At 48.5% G+C, this 21,051-nt stretch overlaps 1 protein-coding gene across 1 annotated transcript in view; it reads left to right on the top strand.

Moving 5' to 3' along the window:
- The first annotated feature begins 4,138 nt into the window (after nucleotides 1–4,138).
- FPGT (fucose-1-phosphate guanylyltransferase) overlaps nucleotides 4,139–21,051 on the top strand; it is a 27,396-nt gene continuing 10,483 nt past the window's right edge. Inside the window, exon 1 of the mRNA XM_026853838.1 lies at nucleotides 4,139–4,208. Coding sequence (XP_026709639.1) covers nucleotides 4,139–4,208 — 70 coding nt within the window. The remainder of the gene's footprint in view (nucleotides 4,209–21,051) is intronic.

Genomic DNA, 21,051 nt, shown 5'->3' with positions numbered 1-21,051 from the left:
GCGCCAGAGAAGTGTTTGTGACAAAAGAAACAACTCGGCGTTCAAACACCGTAATAAAATCCTTCCGATGGCCTCTGCAGCATCAGGACCGAGCACCAGCTTCTGCTCGAGGAGATATAATGAGAGGGTAAATGAGAGTTCAGCACCCACCATGCATACATCCCTTCTGCTTTTATGAGATCTGATATGTAAAAACTGTTCTCTTCTGTACCGCAAAACAGAATTTATTTTAAACTCAGTTGGATCTTATCAGACATGCTGTACCTATCAGCTCTTTGACACAAAATCAAAGAAAACACTCAAAATAAAAGGAGAGATATAAAATGAAAAGGAAGAGGATATCTATAAAACTATTCCAAACTTTAAATGCACAGATACATGTTGGAGCCTCCATTTTTTTCAAAAAAGTTTGCAGCCAGATGTCCAATTCAGAACAAAGACAACTGGGAGTAGCCCCATTGCCCACAATAAAACCATCCCTGCCTGGCCTGGCCTGGAGTTAATCGAGACATCAATATCGGCCTTTGAGTTTGAATTGCCTTCTGAAAACTTCCACAGTTAGAGGGCATTTAGATGTGCAGACAACCTTGGTCCTCATACGCATATTTGCGTGTGGTTTCTAAGATCCAGGCACGTACAACTGAAGCTTAAGTGTCTTGTCCTGGGAACTCCACAGGAATCCTGATATTGAAAGTGAAGCTTACGAGGCACCAAATCACTGAATACCAACTAGCCAGAACATGGACTTTTTTTTTTTTTCAGCTGTGTCACGCAGGCAGCCAGGTCGTGGCCGGGCTTTAGGGAACCGGCCGGGGGGGCCAGAGCCGTGGTGGCCAGCGCATGGCACCGTCCGTCCCCCAGCAGGGTGGCCAGCCCAGGGGGGTCAGGCTGGCCCCGGGGGAGCAGGGACAAGCACGGAGCTGCCACCCGCCACTGCTATCAAGGTCCTGGGGGACAAAAAAGTCCGAATCACCCACATCTGGGTCTGGTGGGGCCACCCCAGCGGGCAGCACTGATGTCTGCAAGGGCTGGTGACGCGGGTGGTCGCCCCTTCTAGTCATTCTCAGCAGGAGTTCCGAGCGCGGGGCATGTGCAGAGGCTTGACACGAAAAGATGCAGAACGGTGCATTAAGGCATCAAAAAGGGTAACTTAAAAGTCATTGCCATGGCTACGTGACAACTTATTTTGCAGGATAATATATTTTATGAAATATGTATGATCCTATTTAATGTATACCATTTGTTTTTACCATTTCATTTCTGATAATAGCCTTTTAATGATAATCACCGTCTTTTAATGATTGTAGTAATTAGACTCTTATAAATCAGCGTGTTTTATGTTAAATATGCTGAAATCCTTTAAAAATATTTATTTTTCCCTGCACTTTAGAAGCCGCTTTGCTCTTTTGCAGTGTCTGGAATCTGTTTGGAGCCGCATCGAGAAGCCTTCCCGGAGCCTCATTTCCTCCCCTGACTGTGAAGGGCTCCTCACGCCTCTTTCTACTTCCCTTAAGGACGAGATAAAGAGAGCAGAATCAAGCAGCCACCGTTTGCATCTAAAACGCCATCGATCACATTCTTCATCTTTTTATTAACCAGAAACCATTACAGGACTAAATCTTGGCAATGAACTTGTAAACAAAGGGCTCGGAACAACAACAAAACACTTAAGAAATACAGTCCCCAGTCAGCTAGAGACACCGCCTGCACCCAGGTGTCGATACAACCAATAATAATTCTTTATAGACTTCACTTTTTTTCATTTTAGAGCTCATATTAGATAGCTAAGTAGCTTATAACTTTCCAATTCTTTGAAAAACCCACATCCTTTCAGTCTTTCTTGTTAAAAAATATTGACAGCTTTCAGTAAGGTAATATATCCAGAAGGGAAATCTCATAATTCATTTGATCTTGCAGTGCCCCATATTACACAGGAAGGTTTAATTATACATCTAACAGTTACTCACCCATTTTGACACAGTTTCATTAGACTTTTATTAAAGACGGGACTAGGAAAAGAGAGAATTATTTGTAATTCTTTTTTTCTTTTTTTTAAGGGGAAAAGTAGCTGCCGTGGAAGTGTTTCCATATGTCTTCCCAGTGGCACAGATACAGACTGGGCAGATTTCTTCTGCTGGTGATGCAAGAGCAAGATGAATTTTTTTTTTTTTTTCAAATAAATAGGAGATTCACCAAAAAGTATGAAATGGGCTTGACTGCAAGCATGCATGGATTTGGGTCACATTCAGGGTCTAATTCCATCAGAAGATGAACGTATCAACACTCGGCTGAGCTGAGGCCATCTCCCACCCACTCAGCTTCCCATTTTTGAAAGCAGACGTGTGATTATGTGAGCGATTTCCATCCTTTTTTCAAGGTTACTTTGACTTAGCCAAGAGCTTTCAAAGACCTTTGGGAAAGGCCCAGAGGACTAGAGCACACCAGCGTTTAAATCTCATCTTCCCAGGAGCGCAGTTCACAGACAGGAGGGCGCAGTGGCTCTCCCAAGCCCCGGGCGCTTCCGGAAGCGCTGTCAGAGCGTGTGAAGGCTGCTGAGCCACGACCCAGCCGGGGCCCCAGCACAGTCAGCCGGTCAGCGTCAGCCTGGGCTCGTGGGAAAAGCCCAGGACCCTCTGGTGTGGCTTCAGCTGTGACTGGGGCACAGTGGACACCAGCTAGAAGAGGAAAAGATGAGGCACGCGATGCCGTGAGCTGGCTGGGTGCCCACGGCACACCCCTCGCGTGAGTAACCGGGAGGAAGGGCGGTACCACGGCTCCTGCTGCCGACAGGGAGCAGCCGGCGTGTCAAAGCCGAGGCCCCGCAGCAGCACCCACAAAGCTGCACAGGACACCCCGCTACCCCCGTGCCCAGGCAGCAGAGGTGAGGGTGGCATCGCATCACAGCACTTCTGGGGGCAATCAGTGGGCAGCGCTTCAGCTTCCAGGGAGAAACCTCTCAATATTCTCTGTAGTTGGAAACAAAGGGACTCTGAAGGGAGAAAAGGTCCTAACGAGCACCCCAGGATAAACAGATGCGATCAAATGATAGCTTGGCCCAGGGCTTTCTCTTTGCTCAAGTTTTCCTTCCACAGCCTCATCAAAGCAGCGTTTTGACTGATGTAGCAGCATCAGCTTCTCCTCTCTGCTGCTGCCACCCACTTCCAGCTGCCTCCCCTGCTCACGCTCGTAACCGCTCATGGCATTACAAGCTGGCACGGGAGCTGACACGAGCCCTGTCCCGGCTGGCAGCGAGCTAACCCGGCTTTAAGGACACTTGAGTTTAAAACAGACAACACTAACCCACATCTGAAAGCCGACCACTTCCAATAGCATCACGCCAGGCCGGGTCCGAGATGAACACACCTGGCGCCCATGCGAGCTCTGCCGCAGCCCCGTGACAGCCTGACTGGGAGCAGCCAGCGTGATTTGCACTCCCGCTACGCCGAGTAGCACAGGCGCTGGGACAGGCTCAGCCGCCGCGCGGGCAGCGCTGCGGGACCAGCGCTTTCTCGGATGTCTGCTGGCAGTGTAAACCCGTGCTGCTGCAAGGGCGCTCGAGAAGAGGGACGCGACCTGCTGCTGGTAACGACAACGCCGGAGAGATCAGACTGTCTCCGGAGAGGACAAGGAGCACTGCAGCTCTTCGTGTGCATGACGAGGCTGCAGCACCCCGCTCGCTGCTGCGGCCGGTGCGGCGGCACTGCTGGGCTGGGTCCTGCCCCCGGCGCGGCCCTGCTCACCCACAGCACCGGGGTGGCCGAGGAGTGGAAGGACCATCTCTGCCTGCCCAGAGAGTGGCAGGTTTGGTAGATGCATGAATCCATTATCATGCATCCACAGATATTTTAACATTTTCAGTGAAGAAAAACTCAGTTTAAGCAATAATTATAGCAGATCCTCTCTCTATAGTAACAATGGGAAGAGAACATTATCACTACTGCTTGTGGCAACAACTTGAACAAAAATGGGTTAGAGGGGAAAAAAATAATTAGATTGAGACATGCATGCCTGACTCTGAAAGAAAGATTGTTTATGCTTAATACATTAGAGAAATTGCTCAAGAAGAGTTCAGCAAGAACCCGGCTTATCTGTCACGTACAGGACGCTGCATGCTGGCTCCACGGGCTGCACAAGCCCGATGGCTACGGACCGGCTCCGGCAGCCAGTGGAAATCCTGATGGCACGAGAGCAACGTCCCCTCCAGACAGGTGGGTAAAACACACCTCACAGCTTTATGTTTTCTTGGGAAAAAATAGAGAAGAGTAAGAGCATCATGTGGCACTGCCCCCGCCTCGGGAGGACCACCCCATGCTGCTCCCCATCGTGATGGAAGGCGCGTGGCTGGCCAGGAGCTGGACCCCGTGTCCTGCACATGGCACTGCCCACGGGCACAACAACCACTCCGCGCTGACGTTTCAGCACCGTAATGGACCATCCGTTTCGTTCCATTCATGCAGAGGCAAGTGGGCAGAACACACCGTAACGCAGGGAGACATCAGGATCCCACCAGGAGGGCCCCAAGGAGGGGGGAGGCAGCTACTGCGTGTGTGCGCACACGTATGCCTACATGACGGAGTACGGATTTGTTTAGGTGTGCACTGGAATGTTTCTTATACCCTCGAGGTTTCTCAGAGCACCTCCAGGCAGCAGGGAACCCTCCTGCCCCACGCCGCACCCGAGGGCGGGTGAAGATGAGAAGAGCCACCCGCACCGGCTGGCCTTGGGCAGGGCCTGCGGTACCCACAGCCCATCTGCCAGCACGGGAGGAACCAGCGGCTCAGTGGCACGCTCCACTTCCGCCCCCATCAAGTCTCTTGGTCTGAAGTTCCTGCTTCAGTAGTCTTGAATTTAATCAGGGGATTTTAAGGAAAAAAAAAAAAAAAAAAAAAAATACAAAAGAGTCAAAAGTCCCCACAATGAGAGCTGGGGTGAACACTTTGACTCTTCGTAAAGACAAGAAAGGAAATGTAGACATTCACTGGTCTAAGTGCTAGTGAAAACTCTTTGAGAAGAGTCATGAAAATGTTGAGATTTATCTGGGCTGTGTTGCTCACGGAATTCCAACGTCTGAGGGAGGAACGTGAGTTCACGGAAACTCAATGCAGAAATGCTGGTTCCATCACGCGTAACCACCCGCCCTGGTGCAGAGGCGATCATGGTGTCTGCCCAGTGTGCAGACAACAACCACGCAGAGGGAACAGCTGTGGATGACAAATGCCACCAGAACGCGGTTCCTCGGCCCCCGGGTTCTGCTGGAGCCTCAGGGAGCTGCTGGCTCTGCGCTACGGGTGCAGCCCCGACCCACAGGCCCCATGTGCGGAGGAGCCCGGACAGCCCGGGGGCTCCCCTCCCCACTGGGCAGCAGGGGATGACAACGCTGCCCCGGTTCCCACGAGGAGCACAGAGCACTCCTGCAGAAACAGAGCACTGCTTGGTGTCAGAATCTATTTTTTATGTTTATACACTCAGTGGTGCATAGCATAGGGTTGTTGGGGTGGTTTGTGTTTTTTTGCAACAGGAGAAAACAAAAAAAGGGACTCACCTAGATCTCTGGGTATCGGCCAAAAGATATAAAATAAAAACAAACGATAAAGACACAAGCTGCTTCTAACTCCCCAGGCCAGGTACTAGCCAGCCACAGTATATCAACCCTAACCATTGCACCCTGCCAACATAAACATTTGTCCCTGCCTTGTTTCTCCCTCCTCTCAACGTCGGAGCGATCTCACAGGCCCCGCAAGTGCCTCTGCGGGGGTTGGGAAGGGCGAGTGCCCCGGCGCAGCGGGCGCGGGCAGGTCTCCAACGTGCAGAACCCCGCGCCTCTGCTAAGGGTCAGGTCACACGTGGCTTCGGGGAAAAGCAGCACATGGCCAGAGGGGCCTCTGCCCACCAGACTCCCATCGCCCTGGCAAGACAGGATGGAGTGGGCTTGTGCTGGGACACACGGGAAGGGCAGGGATGAGCCTACACACGTGGGGCTGGGAACAACCTTGCTCCCAGCGCCACCCCATCACCCGTCAGTGCCAGGGACCCCTCGCCAGCACGGGCTTACCTCAAACCAAGTACACACCTCGGCATCCTCCCCGCAGCCCCCAAAGCCAGAGCCGCTGGCGGGGAGCAGCGTGAAGGGCGGGATTTGAAGGAGTCCCTCATAAAAGAAGCTGCCGACGCGCCTGTTCTACAGGCAGCGCTGGCCAGCCCCAAAAGCAGCAAAAAAAAAAGTCTTTTCTCTCTCTCTTTCTTTTGAAGAAAAAAATCCCCAAAAGACATTAATGTAACCAATAGCAGAATAATGTATTTATAATAAGCATAAGAGAAACAAAAGCCATGTATTAAAGAAAAAAAGTACAGTATTGCAAAGGGAAAAGGGAAGTGCTAGTAATAAACAGAAAATAAGAATATTGAAACTACTGCCAAGAGCAGCACAAAATAATCATTCATGTCGTCCTGCATTAGCATCACTTTTCAGGGACTATACCTAGAGACTGCAAAGCGCACAAGGTTTTGTTACAAACCCCCTCGTTCCCACACAAGTACAAGCAGAGTCCCCAGCGATGCCGAGAGCCAGCCTTGCCCCGGTGCCTCCGCGTGGGGGCCACCGTGGGCCCCTCAGCATCCCCCCGCGGCCAGCATCCCCCAGCAACCACCCACGAGCTGCCACCCTCGGGCGCCTCGAAACAGCACTGCAACACGGGCTATAAAAACCCCAGAACTCTCGAGGTGTGTTTGATCCCAGGGAACTTGAATCAAACCCTTATTTTTAGACTAAAGCGTGGGTCATCGCACTTCATCCTCCTGCGGGGAAAAAAACAGCCCCACACCCCCGTCTCTCAGACCTGCAAAGCACTCCACAGCCCCAAAGAGCGGCTTTCTTCCGCTTGCTGCGCACCTCACCGAATTGTCTCTGTCGAGCTCTGACAGCGTGTGTCTCAACAGCAATTTCTGAGGGGATTTATTAACGTTAGGACCGATAGTTATCAAATATTCAGTGATTACATCAAAAATAGATACTTGTAAACAACATTGTAAAGAATGTATTTTGGTCTTCCGTGTGTCCTTCACACTTTTTTAAGATTGGGGGTTTTGTTTTGTTTTTTCAAATAAAGACTGAATATATGCTGCCATCTACTGGAAAGAGTAACTTAAACAAAACTAAAATTCAAATGGTTTTCCCCAAAAACCTTGAGAGGGGATCAACTTTATTTCCCTACAAGTTGCTCTGCTTGATTCTGTTGCTTGACATTAAGCATATATATAATACTAGATTTAAAACAGTGAACGATTAGCTAAAACAGTAAACAAAAAAAAAAACAAAACAATACATTTCAATGGTTTGTTTGCCCCACAGTAGGAGCAAAACTCTGCAGAGGCTCTTACTGCACCTTCTGCAAGCTTTCACTTGTTGATATTGAGGACAAATAGGTAAATGACTTTTTTTTTCCCAGAATATATACCCGAGCTTTTAGTTTAGCTGTTAAAGCACTGGGGAAGAAACAGAATAATCTCTGTCAAATGAATTTGGGAAGAAAGAAATAGAGGATGAGGTACAAAGATGGAAAAGTACAAAGGGAAGTAAGACGTCCTTCACCTCAAGATTCACTGCTGAGTAACCACAGCTAGATGATCACAGAGGTTATTGGGGTAAAACTTGCTCTGACAGATCTAGGAATGCCAAGTATAGAGCCCAGTCTGGCAGTGGGGGGGCACCAATGGGAGACCAGTAAATGGCAGAGTGATGGCGGTGCCCAAGGGGAGAACCGCCGAGAGGGCTCACGCGGGGCGTGCAGCGGGAGAGCGCGGCCCAACCTGGCTCCGCACGCGGGGACCAGGACCAGCAGCACGGGAAGCGCAGGGCAGGAGTCCAGGAACAAATCCTCTTATGCTGAAGAAGAGCAACGGGTAAAGAAAGAATATGGACTGATGAAACAGGGTCTTGGCAAGCATTTGGCCTCACACTCCTTAAAGAGGGAATTATCTTTGCAGCACTGGGGAGCTAGAACAGACTAGGCATGATTTACCTTCAAAATGTCATTACCAGGTAACTCGGTTTACTGAGAAAATGAAAACAAACCGTTGTCTGAACAATTCAAGGAAAAATACGACCAAGAAAACTGCCACAAGCAAGCAGCTATTAACTAGCAAAGCGCAGGGATTCGTTTTCTCCAAATACAGAGGGTTCTGTAGAGGCCAGTCCTTCGCAAGCTTTATTCGCCACTCCCTTTGCCAGTAATGTGAACGCAAAATCTCACATAAATCCCCCTTGAGAGCGCTGTGCCCACCCGACCGGGCCCCCCCTCCCCACCAGGCCACGGCACGGGTGCCCTTGTGCTCTCCAAAAGCACAGACGGTGCCGGTGTCATGGCAGAGCGCTTCCCAGCCCAAGGAAGGGCAAGGGCAGCGCCCCAGGGCCAGCTGACAAGCACCGAACCCCACCAGGTGTCCTGCAACATGTCCGTGGGCACCCACGTCACTGCCAGACCTCCCCCCACGCCGCTGGGGACCCCCTGCCCCGTCCCCCCGGGAGGTCAGCACTAACGACGGGACCAGACACCAAGGTGACGGGATGCAGGAGGCACCGTGAGAGGGTTCAGTGGGTTACGCCATCGAACCGCAGGATTAAAAACCCTGACTCATGGTTGTGACTATTCTCCACTGAAAATTAACTTCGCCTGTCCTTCATGAAGTTGTCAGCAGCTTCATATTCACAGATAACGCTACTCGGTGGGATTTCATTTCATTTCCAAGCTCACAGGAGCAGCAGGTCAGCCTGTGAACTTGGAAATAAGGAGATAACGGAGATGCCCAGGCAGGTGCATCCCTGCCCCTGGTCCCGAGAGCTGGCACACGTGCTGCTGCTGCTGCCATCGCGGCTTCAGGTGCGGCTGAAGCCTCGGAGGGACCTCCCGGCCCCGCCGCAGAGCGAGGATGGGGACACCAGGCAGCACGGCCCATCCGGGGCGAATCCCGCGGGCTCCCGTCCGCAGGGGAGCAGCACGGCGAGGGAGGCAAGAGCCAGAACTGAGCCCTTCGTGCCCAGGAAACACGAGTGGAAGGTCCTCGTACAAACCCGAGGGGGACGCGGAGCCACGGGCCCCTCGGCCGAGCTGCTGCTTGCGTGAAGCTCGCGGGCTAAAGCTTCTCCCAAGGCCAGCCCCGCTCCTCATCTATTATTTAACAGCACAGCTTCGCTTCGGATTTGTTTTTATAGAAAGAGACAGGGAAATTTTATTTTTGTTGTTTGTTTTTCTTTAATTTATAACAGGTATTAATGTATGTTTAATTTAAACATATTGCCCGGTGGGACTCATTAGCAGCTTAACAAAAAGCCTGGGTGAAAATACTCGGCAGATAAAAAGACAGAATTTTAAAATATTGTAAGCCTACAAAAACAATCCAGATGAATGATGAAGGGTGTCAGAGAACTGCTCGACCACATCAAACAATGAAAACATTCCTGGAGATGGGCTATTTAAATATTAAATAAACACCCAGAATTTCTGTAAATGCTGAACAGGAGATATGATGGAATGTTATTTTTCCTAATCTGTTCGTACTGTAATTATGGACTCTATACTCCAGCTAAAAAGACCATTTATCTTATGCTGAGTATTTCAATTGCTTTTTCTCCAATAAATTACAGATATTACCTTCAGCTGGTAACTAAGCACAGCAAAGAAGTTTCAGGAACAGCTGAAATGCTTGTAAAATATTTAACATTTGTCTAACATATAACTTTTATTAAAAAAAAAAAAAAAATGTGAAAGCTTTTTCTAACCAAATTATGTATGCCTAAAAAATTAATTGATTCTGCCCAGAAAGACTAATTTTAGGTGAGGGGAAGGGTATTTACAGGCAAAGATTCTGAACTGCATTCTCTTTCTTTATACCACCACCCGTGGCGTTAACACTAACGACAACACCCACAAGTTATTTTTCCACGGCGTGATGCGGGGCCCAGAGGAGGATTTCTGCAGCGCGGCCTCCAGCGCGCGCCAGGTGTATTTCCACAGCGACACAGACACACAAATAATTTCAGCAAAATGAACCCAAAGCGCAAGTCGCTGCGCGAGAAGAGGGAAAGCGAGGCAGGACGCGCGTGCCCGGCCATTAGCAGAGGAAGAGCTTCCCGCGTTGGGCACAGCTGGGGGACACATTTTGGCACCATCACAAGGCAGGGGGTGTTCCCTCCCGGAATTAGGCAGTACTAAAAATCTAGTTCTAAGAGAAAGGACAGGTGACTGCACAGATCCACAGCACTTCTTTTATCCAGGTAAATATTTAACGCCACACCACTCAGTCTGAAACACCAGATATTTACTGTTCTAGGTGAGATTACAAAAAAAAAAAAAAAATCTGAGCTAAATCAGAGACTAGAGCGTGGTGCTGAATGCTGTTTGTTTTAGCCAGGCAAATATGAACAGTGGCTCTGGTATTCCAGTTCCATCATTTCTACGAACGAGTGCTTTGTCATTCTGTCTGTATGAGAGCTCAGCTCAAATTATAAAAGTGACATCAAATTTCAGCACTTCCATATATATCCAGAGTCTGAACATGTTTCATCGGAGGCATCAGAGCGACCATGTGTCTGCCACGGGAAGCACGGGTGACTGCTGCTCGGGCTGCAGAGGCAGGGAAGCACAGCTCCATCGCATTTGGGTTTAGCCCAGCTGACTGCCTGGAATAACCACGCGTGCGCCCGTTCTAATTATTGTGTTCAATCCTAGCAGAACGGTTAGTGAAGGAAAACGCCTGCTGAGGCATCAACCCTGACCAAAGGGGTTCTCCTCAGAGCTGCCGCGTGTGCGCAGTCAGAACCATCCCCGCCGACACTTGTGACAAAAATAAGCGTTTCCCGATTTGGTGATTTTACAGCTAGAAAGAGACCGTAATGATTATCTAGTCTGACCTTCTAGATAACACAACCAATTTTCATTCTGTGAGTCCCGTATGAAGCCCATAATTTCTGGCTGACTAATGCAGAGACATCCATCCAATCTGATTTAGTGACTCCATCTCCACGCGAGCTGCTCCTACGGCAAATTGCGCTGGCTGTTAAATTTCTGCAACTTACTTACTCTCTCCAAACTCGCCTGTAGCGCCAGCTTCCAGCCACAGAAGGAATTCTCCGCAAAGGTTCTCACAGACCAGGATCCTGCCACCTCCTCACCATCCCCCGGACAGACGAGACAAACCCAGCCCACACATCTCTCTCTAATCCATTTATCTTCTACAGCCCCATTAGTGTTTCTTATCCCACTTGGCCTGAAGAACAAGGGGGGTGAGCAGCACTCAATTATGTTTTGTGCATCATTTATTAATTTACTATTCACCACAAGTGTAAATCAGCAGAGCCCAGTCGATGGGTTTGGGTGACACAGAGGTCACAAAGCGAGGGGCCCGTGGCAGCGCTGTAGCTTCGTCCTACAGAACCTTTACAAGCACTGATGAAACTCGGGGTGGAAGTGGATTGTCTCATCTCTCGGATCCAACAAACACGGAACTTCACGTTTATTTTTAAGTCAATTTTCAGTGCAAATGGCAACTTGTAAAGTGCCTTTGAAAATAATGCTTATAAATAAAATGATAAAAAAGCAATTTCTGGGGATAGAGAAAAACTCTATTAGGCAATTGACTTCTACCATTCATTTAAAAAATTAACCTTTCTGCTTCAAGATCTTATCCTAACTAAACCAGGATATGTTCCAAAATGCACAGTGACAAGCTTGATTTTTTTTTTTCCCCCACCCAAAATGGCTCAAGTTAGGAAACACTTACAGTTTGGCATCACTAATTTCAATTCAGTGTTCAGTTTAACAACGCACTCTGCACCACATCACAAACACATTAAAGCGCTTGTGTCTGACCTAAGCAAGATGTTACGAAGCAAATCTTTTCGGCGGAGTATAACTATTCATTATTATCTTCAGTTATTCAAGGATGTGCAGGAAAGCGTGAGCCACCTGCTTTATTTTTAAGAGAAGCTCCAACCCGGCAGCTCCGTCCCCCGGGAGAGGCCGAGCGCGGAGTGTCCTGCCCCCCCAGCTCGCGGGTGCAGGCTCTGGTGTTCCACCACAGCAGCCATACACGGCTCCACCAGCTGCTCCAGTCCTGAGACGATCTCACTCTTCCAGTTCACCAGAAAACACTACGTTTCTTTTGGGTTTGCGGTTTTTATTTTAGTAGAGCTTTTTCTTTACAATACCATCATCCAAATTTTGATCTATTTGTGAAGCTGAATGTGATTAATCTGTGATTTGGTTTATTCAACAAACAAGTACTTACTGAAAATGTCCTTCAAGCGCACAGATGCATTAAGTACACAACAATAACTTACAAAAATATTTACAGTATGGAGTGTTAAGAGAAATACCACTCATCCTGAAAATGTCTGATCAACTGCTAACATTTCTTCATTTGTTCTCTATTTTCCTCACTGGTTCTTTGTCTTTTCTTTGCGGTATCTTCACGTTTCCTCCATCTGCCAAGTCTTAACCAAGCCCATGTCAAGGCAACACGTCAAGCACTGGAGTCCTGGCCTAATGCCCACTCAAATGGTTTTTGTTTCTTGCTTCCAAGTACACCTTTGCTTCATGGCTCCAGTAATCTTCATCTCTTCATGTGATGCTGTTGTAAAGCTCTTTCAGGTCTCAAGACCTCTTCTTCACATGTTTCTGAATTCCGCATTTTTTATCTTCAAGAAACTCTTGAAGCCACCGGCTGCCTTTCCCTGTGTCGATTTACATTTGTGCAACCCCCGGCAGCGTCTGCGCGTAGCTGCCACGTTCATTCTTTGAGCACCGCTACCAGCAAAGTGAAATGGGGCAAATCCTCTCCATCTGCGTGCTCTAGCAAGATCACTCTTGTCTGAGATGACTGGGGGGTGTCCGGCATCATCCCGCGGAGCAGAACAACTGCGAAATGAGCCTCGTGGGCAGCTCAGGCAGCCCCTCATCCCCAGCGATGCTGACCCCCCCCTCGCTGCTGGAACGGCTTCGTACGGCTGGAAAGGCCAAATTCCATTTCTGTTTGTTTCTCTGTATCAGTGTTTTCTATCTTCAGTGGACCGATGAAGAAAAGAATATAGCATTAAATCCAGTCTTTGGAAGAAAACAATGTACAATTACAACTGTCCTCAGTTTTTATTAGAATTCGGTGTTTGCCGACAGATTTATTGTGTAAGACAAGTAACTGTCTTGCTGTGTTGAATTAAATACCATAATCCTTTGAAATATGACTCAAACAGGTTGTCCTCCATATACTACGCCACCCCCTCCCAGAACCTGCCCATTCCAACATGCTGCCGGAACCACACCACGGCTCGAAGCACAGAGCTGGGAGGGACGTTCCCCTGAGGCAGCACGAGAGCCCGCTCTGACTGCCAAGGGGAAGCCCAGCGCTGTTCCACGGGAGCCAGCCAGGCCTTTCCATAAACAATTCCTGGACCCTAAACTCTATAAAGAGAGGAAGCAAAAAGCAGTAATTTCCTGAAGGTTTCACAACTTCCTACAGTAGCTGCTTTTCTTAAACAGATCTTTAAAAATCTTCTGACAATGCAAAATTCACTGCATAAAATTGTATATGAGTAGAAGATAATAATAGAGATGTTTCTGCTTGTCCACATTTGAAATGTATTCCTTCTCTACTGCTGCAAGAGCTCTTCCAGTGTTCCCCTTCAAATTATGCATCAGATTGATGTGAAAAATATATATTCCATCTACTGTATTTGTATGTAATATCCAATTTCCCCATTTTTATAATCCCAATATAAACCAGACTAAAATATTGTCTGTTTTTCTTTATTTACAAGGAAAATTTTCACAGCGTGACCACATACGAGACTGTGAATTATTTTTGCAGGAGATTGTTTGCAAAACGAGTGTTGTTTCTGTTACAAAGCCTCGGTCCTTCTCCTTGCGTGCCGCAATAAAAAGCAACACGAACTACAGCACTCCGAAAGTTACAACACATCCTTCCTCTGCCTGAGTTTTTGTGCTTTCCACCAATACTGCCTTGGAGGTAGTGTGAATAATTAATCGGGGCTAAATTAAGAAGGATCGGCCGTTCCCCTCACGATACAAGGAGCCCGTCGGGGGTTCTCTGGCCGCAGAGGGAAGCGGGGGCTGGACGGTCCCACCGCTGCTGCCTAGAGAGCATCGCCAGCCCGGAGAGCGCCCCAGCCTCCGCCTGCTTAGGCCCAGCTTCATTTACCACTTCAACGCTCACACAGCTGGGACAGGCCGAGTGGCCGCAGCACGCTCAGGTTTCTCCTGGTAGTGGGACACTATTTTCTGGTGTTACCAAGCTGCTGCAGCTCCATGGGTTCTGCTGGAAGGTGCCCCCGGCCGCTGCGGGAGCATCCCCGGGCAGGAGGAGCTCCGTGCACTTCGCTCCCTCACGGAGGGACTCCGGGCAAAAAGATTTGCCCAACCGGGCTCCTGCAAACACTGCGCAGTGCTGCAGGTGGGGAACTTCAACAGCCCGTCCCTGGGGCCGACGGGGAGCGGGAGAGGTGAGGGAGGGGCTGCCAGCACCCGGGCTGCGGGGAGGGTGACGCTGAGGAGGATCCGTCCCCAGTGAGGGCCCAGCTAACATCAGTACTCCAGCATGGACACGCGAGTCCCACAGCTCCACACGCGCCCTCACTAGCGATGCTTGACTAACTGCTACCTGCTGCAGACCAGCAAGCGCCTCCCCCATACAGGATCAGAACCACTCAGGTTGGAAAAGACCTTTAAGATTGTCGAGTCCACCTGTTATCTGTGACAGTTCTATATTCCCCTGGAAGAGGATGCGTGTGATGTGACAGACATCAAGCACGAATAAGAGGATGGGTAGTAAGAACTAAAAACACAATTAGAAAGTCATTTTTTTTCAACTGAAAGGATAATCATTATCATCTTCTCAACATTTATGTAGCTACAGCTGTATGTTTTATAAGCATCAGCACAATTGTCATATTTGTATCCAAATGTTTTCCTTTTCACTAACAGAACATAAAAGAACATCAGAGGCCACACTACTCGGAAACTATCAGTGCAATCAGCTCCAAAACAAACTGTCACTCTAGCCCCCACAACAGAACTCCTCCGCCGCAGAGCGCAAGGGCCAGGCGCAGGACGCCGGGACGCCCCAGCCCCGGCACAGGGACACGAGGCAGGTGCAGGCGCAGGGGGTGGCACGAGGCAGGACACGCCGGGCGCGGGGACATTCCTGCGGTAACGCTTCTCAGGCCGGGCACAGGGTGCCACGAGGTCAAGGGTTGTGTTTGCAAAGCTCAACCCAGCCGCAGAGGGATTCCCGCCGTCCTGTGGCCGGTTCCCCCCGCGCAGGCAGAGGTGTCGTAAGGAAACCCGGGGCAGCCAACGCAAACGTGGAGTGTCTCCGTGCTGCATCAGGACTGCCTGCTTCAAAAGCATTTCAGATCTCAGTTGAGGAGTAACCACTCTTTATAAAACACTCCCCTGACAAAATCCTGCGCTTTCTGCTATGATAAAACCAAACCTGGGCGCACCTGTTGTAAGACACTGTACCTGCCTGTTACACCGACTACCCTTCCACGCGTTTGATCTCAACTTCTCAAAAGACTATTTCATTTATATTTATAAATCCTCAAAGCCCTTATAGCTACAGGATTTAATATGAACAAACCTCTCCGTGCCCCCACCAGAACCAGCTCCAGCCCTCTGCTCCCGAGCTCCTGGAGCAGCCACAAGCTCTCAGGGCTCTTCTCCATGTCTTACTCAAAAGCAGCACCTCAGTGGCACACCTCCTGCGAAGGGCCAAGCTACTCCCTTCCGGAGCGCAGACCATTTAGTTACAGTTCATGCTGTTTATGGAAACTCGCTGCATTGGTTCTAGACCTTTTGCTGCACTGAAAGAAAAGTGACGGTTTTAGACTCCAAGAATTCACAACCGAGATGCAGAAGTTAGCCCTGCGCGTCACAGGGAGGTTGTGCTGTTCCTTTGCTTCTCTCTACCCTTACTTCAGCTCCAGCTCCAGCACACCTGCCACAAACAGGGGGTGAAGAGCAGGGCAACACATGGGCAACCTCCAAGTCACTCGACTGAACGTCAGAGCCTGATTTCCCGAAGCCAGTGACCAGACTCATCAGAATAACGCACAGATCTGCTCCTCTCATACCTCATCACATTCTTGTTAAAATACATGAAATGAATCTAGGGAAAGAAAGAGCAAATTCCTAAGAAAAACTTTCTTATATTAAGGCCAGGTATTTCACAGTTTATCAAAGCTCTGGAAGAAATGCTCTGTGGCCTTTTCTGCTCTTCTTGGAGCACTGGAAGGAAGTGTAACATAACTCTCTCTGGAAAGACACATGACAAGAAAAAACTCAAACTTTAAAGACTACATAAGTGTCTATCGCTGAATACTTGCTTTCCAGAAATGATGGCTGAATCCACCTCTCCAGCCAAGTTTGCTTTTCAGGTTTGAATAATCAGCATAGTTAGTTCAAAACTAACCATAATCTAACTCCCCATTATGGCAAGAATTTTCCATATGAAAGTCATTATAAAATTGGAATTGTAGAATATAAGCCCCTTTAAAGAAGGGAGAGAGTAATGTTGTAGATAAATCACTTATAGCAAAGAGAAAGGACAACCCAACCCTCTTGCTCTGAACTTCCCTTCATCTTTCTCACCTCCTTCTTCTGCCACATGGCCAACATGGTATAATTTTGTTATTTTTAAACTTAAAAAGAAAAATATCCTAGCCCTGCTCTCTGAGGTGAAAATTGTCATTAACTGAGAAGCGTAAGACAATACCATCCTACCTTGAAACTGTGAAGGGCAAAAAGGTGCTGGAAAGAGAGAAAAAGCAGAAAAGTTATATCTAAAAAGGAAGCAGGCTTTTTCTTCTGTTCATGAAAGTGGATTTTCTGATGCTCTTTGTACTTGATATGACTAAGACAGTAGAGCAGTTCTTGCTTAAGCATTATAAATAAAAGATGAAGCATCTAAACACGCGCCTCGTACTCAGTGGCAGGAGCTGGCTTGGGCCACGCCGGACCCGGCAGCACCTGGAGCTCCCACCCGGCCTCCGTCGCCCGCGGTTCTGTGACAGTGTCCCACGTGTCACCTCTCTTCTTAACGGACTGCCCCAGAACGCTTGTGATGGTTCTTCCCTCTGTTTGCAGAGCTCATTTTTCTTAGAGAAAAAAATGTTTTGAGCAGTGCACTTACTCGTTTCCCAGATGAATGCTTTCCACCCTCACTGTTCTGTTCTGGTTTAATGATGTGGTACATAAAGTTTTCCCTATCACACGCTGAAGGTGTGCTTTGACTGTTAATTTGTTTATCTTCATCTCTGACGTAATGTCTCTGCAGTGGAAATTCAAGCAAAGGAATTCTACTGTAAAAACAACCTTTGTGACTATTTCACAGCACATAAAGAAGCAGGTAGTACTCAAAAGTGGAATAAAGCACAGACAATTCTTCTGTTGCAGTTGAAATTCAGTGGTCTGGTGTACTGAAATGTTTATTTAGTATTAATTAAATATCTGGTCTGAAATTTTAGCAAGTTGAAGAAAATCCATATTTGAACTCCTCAAAGCTTATTTAACCTATCTCAGCAAGGTGGACAAATCATGAAGGATATTTTCCTATATAACATGAAGGGATATTTGCAGAGCCAATACAGACACAAGAGTCTTCCCAGAGCCTTAGGGCAAGAATCCTGCATGGACTGGCTCCCATCAGCGAGTAAGAAATCAGGCTACAGAAAGGTCTGCTTCTGTCAGTCAAGGTTAGACCCATCCAAACAGGAAACTGCTGAGGTGAACCCGCCTACAGAAAAGGGGAACCTGCCCCGGGGTTACCACTCGGCTCGTCATACAGTTTACTTTCTTTTTATGGATGTAAAAAACACGAATAATACAGTATTCTGGTAGCACGACTGAGTCTTCTCTCTCTTTACGTATTTGCAATGAACAATCCTGCTTAGGTATGACAAGCTACACATGCCTGCTCACCAGCAGCACCAGCCATAACCAGCCTCGCACAGGGACAGCCCAAGAAACCACAGGGGTGATGGCCAGAACTGAACCCGGGAGGTACCGTCAAGGGGAACAATCCTTCCCACAGCACTGCAGCACCATCGTCAGGCACTGAGAGGAAATCCTCCCGCTCCCACATTCGCCCACTCTCCCTGCCACGGAAACCCTCAGCTCTTTGTGCCCCTCTCGCCCCGTCCGGGGTTCACCACACGCACAGAGCGGGTTCTCCACCGAAACCAACCGCGAGACCTCACCCCACGGGACCCAGGGCTGCAGCATTAACATGGGCTTTTGCTGAAGGATGTTAAGCCCAAGGGTGAGCTGCTAACAGAAAATACTCTTTCTTACTTAAAATCAGTGGCTACATGGGAGTGCCAGTGTATGGTAAAAGCCACAAGTGTTTTTAAGGTGCCAGCAGTAACCCTACAAATTCAGGGCCACCAGCGAGCCCCATTTCAGTGCCAAATAAAATGACTGAAACAGAAACAGAAATAAAAGCTCCCATACATTAGGAACAAAGCAGCAAAGTTTCTGAGAAGAAAAATGCCTCCTTGCTCTCTGCTGGCATTTTAGAGGGCAGCACACCAGCAAAAACGGTCGGTGTAACTCAGGGCACACCCTCCAGACCGCCGCAGACAATTTATTAACCACCTTTAACAACCATCATTTTGTGAAACGGCAGAAAGCGCATCACACGAAACTAGTGAGATAATACAGACCGGAGGATCTTTAGAGGAACCCAGCAGAGGTAAGCAAACGAATCAGCAGCTGGTGAAATTCAGTGCTGATAAATGCAAAGTAACACACATTTAGAGGAATATTCTGATAATATCAATATGTTCTGGTAAGATGATGTTACCGGTGCACTTCACTGAGTTCTGAAATACCCGTAAAATGGTGGAAAGGAACAGTGCACCATCAGTGAAAACATGTAACAGTGATACCTACTAAATGGGTGCCAAAGAAATTAAATTGGCTACAGTAAACCTGTTAAGGTCAGTTGTACGTTGTCCCCAGGAGAACTGTTCAGTTCTGGTTAAGGTCAGTTGTACGTTTTCCCCAGGAGAACTGTTCGGTTCTGGTTAAGGCCAGTTGTATGTTGTCCCCAGGAGAACTGTTCGGTTCTGGTTATACCAATAGAAAGGGGGTGGGGGGGAGTTCACATATCGTAACCAAAGCTAAGGCCGCCCTGACCCACCACCTGCTCCGGGGAGAGAAGGAGCAATCTGTCCCAAACCCACCCTTCTCCCCGCTCTGTGTGTTGAGCGACGTTCGGTAACTGCAGGCTTCACCTCCTCCACAGGCGTCCCTCTGCCTTTCTGCCTCACCTGCTCACGAGAACACGCTTTCATTCCAAGGAAAAGCGCATAAATATATTACAGGTTACCAATGCTTGTGAGAATCAGAAGTAAATTCTGTCAAATGCACTTAGCCCCCCTCTTCCCCCTTTTGAAGAATATCAGTACTTTGGTGTTCCATTAATACATTCTTATACCAGACAGGAGAGATGACAACGAAAAAGCATGAGGTAAAAACCTTGTTCTCGAAAGCAGCAAGAAAATAGCCTGCTTCATGAAAATAATAAAAAACAACTGTATGCTAAAACGTCAACAATCTGCAGAAAGCCTCCCGGGCCCAGGGAAATTACCCCAACCCAGGTACACAAGTGAGGGTGGGAACAGCACAAACTGTTGTAGCTGGTAAAAGCACAGCCACACATCCAAGCTAGAGAGAAAGGCACACAAAATAAAGTCAGGGTGCTCTACACCGACTTCCCAAAACAGGCTTGGATGGAAAAGTGTTTTGAGCAACAGAACTGCATCTATCAACATCCACTAACTCCACCTAACAAATAAAACCCATGAAGTCTGGATAACTGCTGGAAATAGCTTCATCACCGGGATCTGACAAAACACTACAATCCTGATACATGAACTTTTTGATGAAGTCATCCAACTGAATAAATATAGCTATCAAATACTTTCACTTTTTAATAGTATTACTGGAGCGATTGCTCTTGTAGTTATGAAGTATGGGCAGGTTTATATGCAAATACAGTTATTTTACATCTTCACACTGAAATAGAATCAAGTTCTTAGCAATGTAAGAGATAAAATGAAAATGCAGCAATGATTTTATCTGCAGCAGACACGCTATTTACAGCACTTGCTTTCTGCCATTCACCTGACATCAACAAATTAAATTAAATCTATTAGCAAACAAATGCCAAGACTCATCCTCAATGACAAAAGCAATAGCTGGTTGGAGGCAGCGTGCATGTAATTCTACCACACGCAGTGGGAATAAAACGTCCTTGAGCACGGACGGTCTGAACGGCACCAAGTTCCGAGCTGGGCAGGGCAAACGCTCCGGCTTGGAGTGCAGCCACTGGGAGGCTTGTTCTGAGGCAGCGTCTCACCGCGCCATGTGGTTTGCCAATTATCAGGCCCAGCACAAAGGCCACAGCCAGCATCAAGATGAACCAATAACCAGATTGTACTTGACGCTAAAGGGTCGGTACACAGGTGATCACTGGGGGTACAAATCAATCAGGTTACACATCATCGACATCAATCCCACTGACCCCAACAACGACACCGCACGACCAGCAATGGGGGCAATAAACAGTGAAATGCAGTCTCCCAGAGAAGGGACGGGAGACAAGCAGGGCAACAGCCCAAACACATCAGACCAAGGAAGCCGCACACTGAATCTCACACAGCCCGGGTTTACAAAAGCCAGAGCTGAGTGGAGCCCAGTCCCAGGGAGGCGGGAGGTCCTTCCCCAACAGGGAACTCTGCCCAGGGCGTCCCCCTCACAGACAGACACTGCCCCTCCTGCGAGGGGTCCCCGCTGTTATCCCTGTGTGGGACACCTGACCTTGGGTTACTCCCTGCGGGACCCCTGGGGCTCCTTTACCCAACGGCTCTGTCTGCCAGGAGAAGCTTAAAGGGAAACTCCCCCCCTTTGGGAAGGGCTGGGGGAATCACCCCTATGTCAGCCTTAACTTGGGGCTGGGGGCTGAAACCCCAGCATTTCA

Source organism: Athene cunicularia, assembly GCF_003259725.1.
Source record: "Athene cunicularia isolate RWA chromosome 8 unlocalized genomic scaffold, athCun1 chr8_part1, whole genome shotgun sequence".
Lineage (NCBI taxonomy): Eukaryota > Metazoa > Chordata > Aves > Strigiformes > Strigidae > Athene > Athene cunicularia.
Note: the sequence above shows the minus strand (reverse complement) of the source record. Positions and strands in the feature narration are given on the sequence as shown.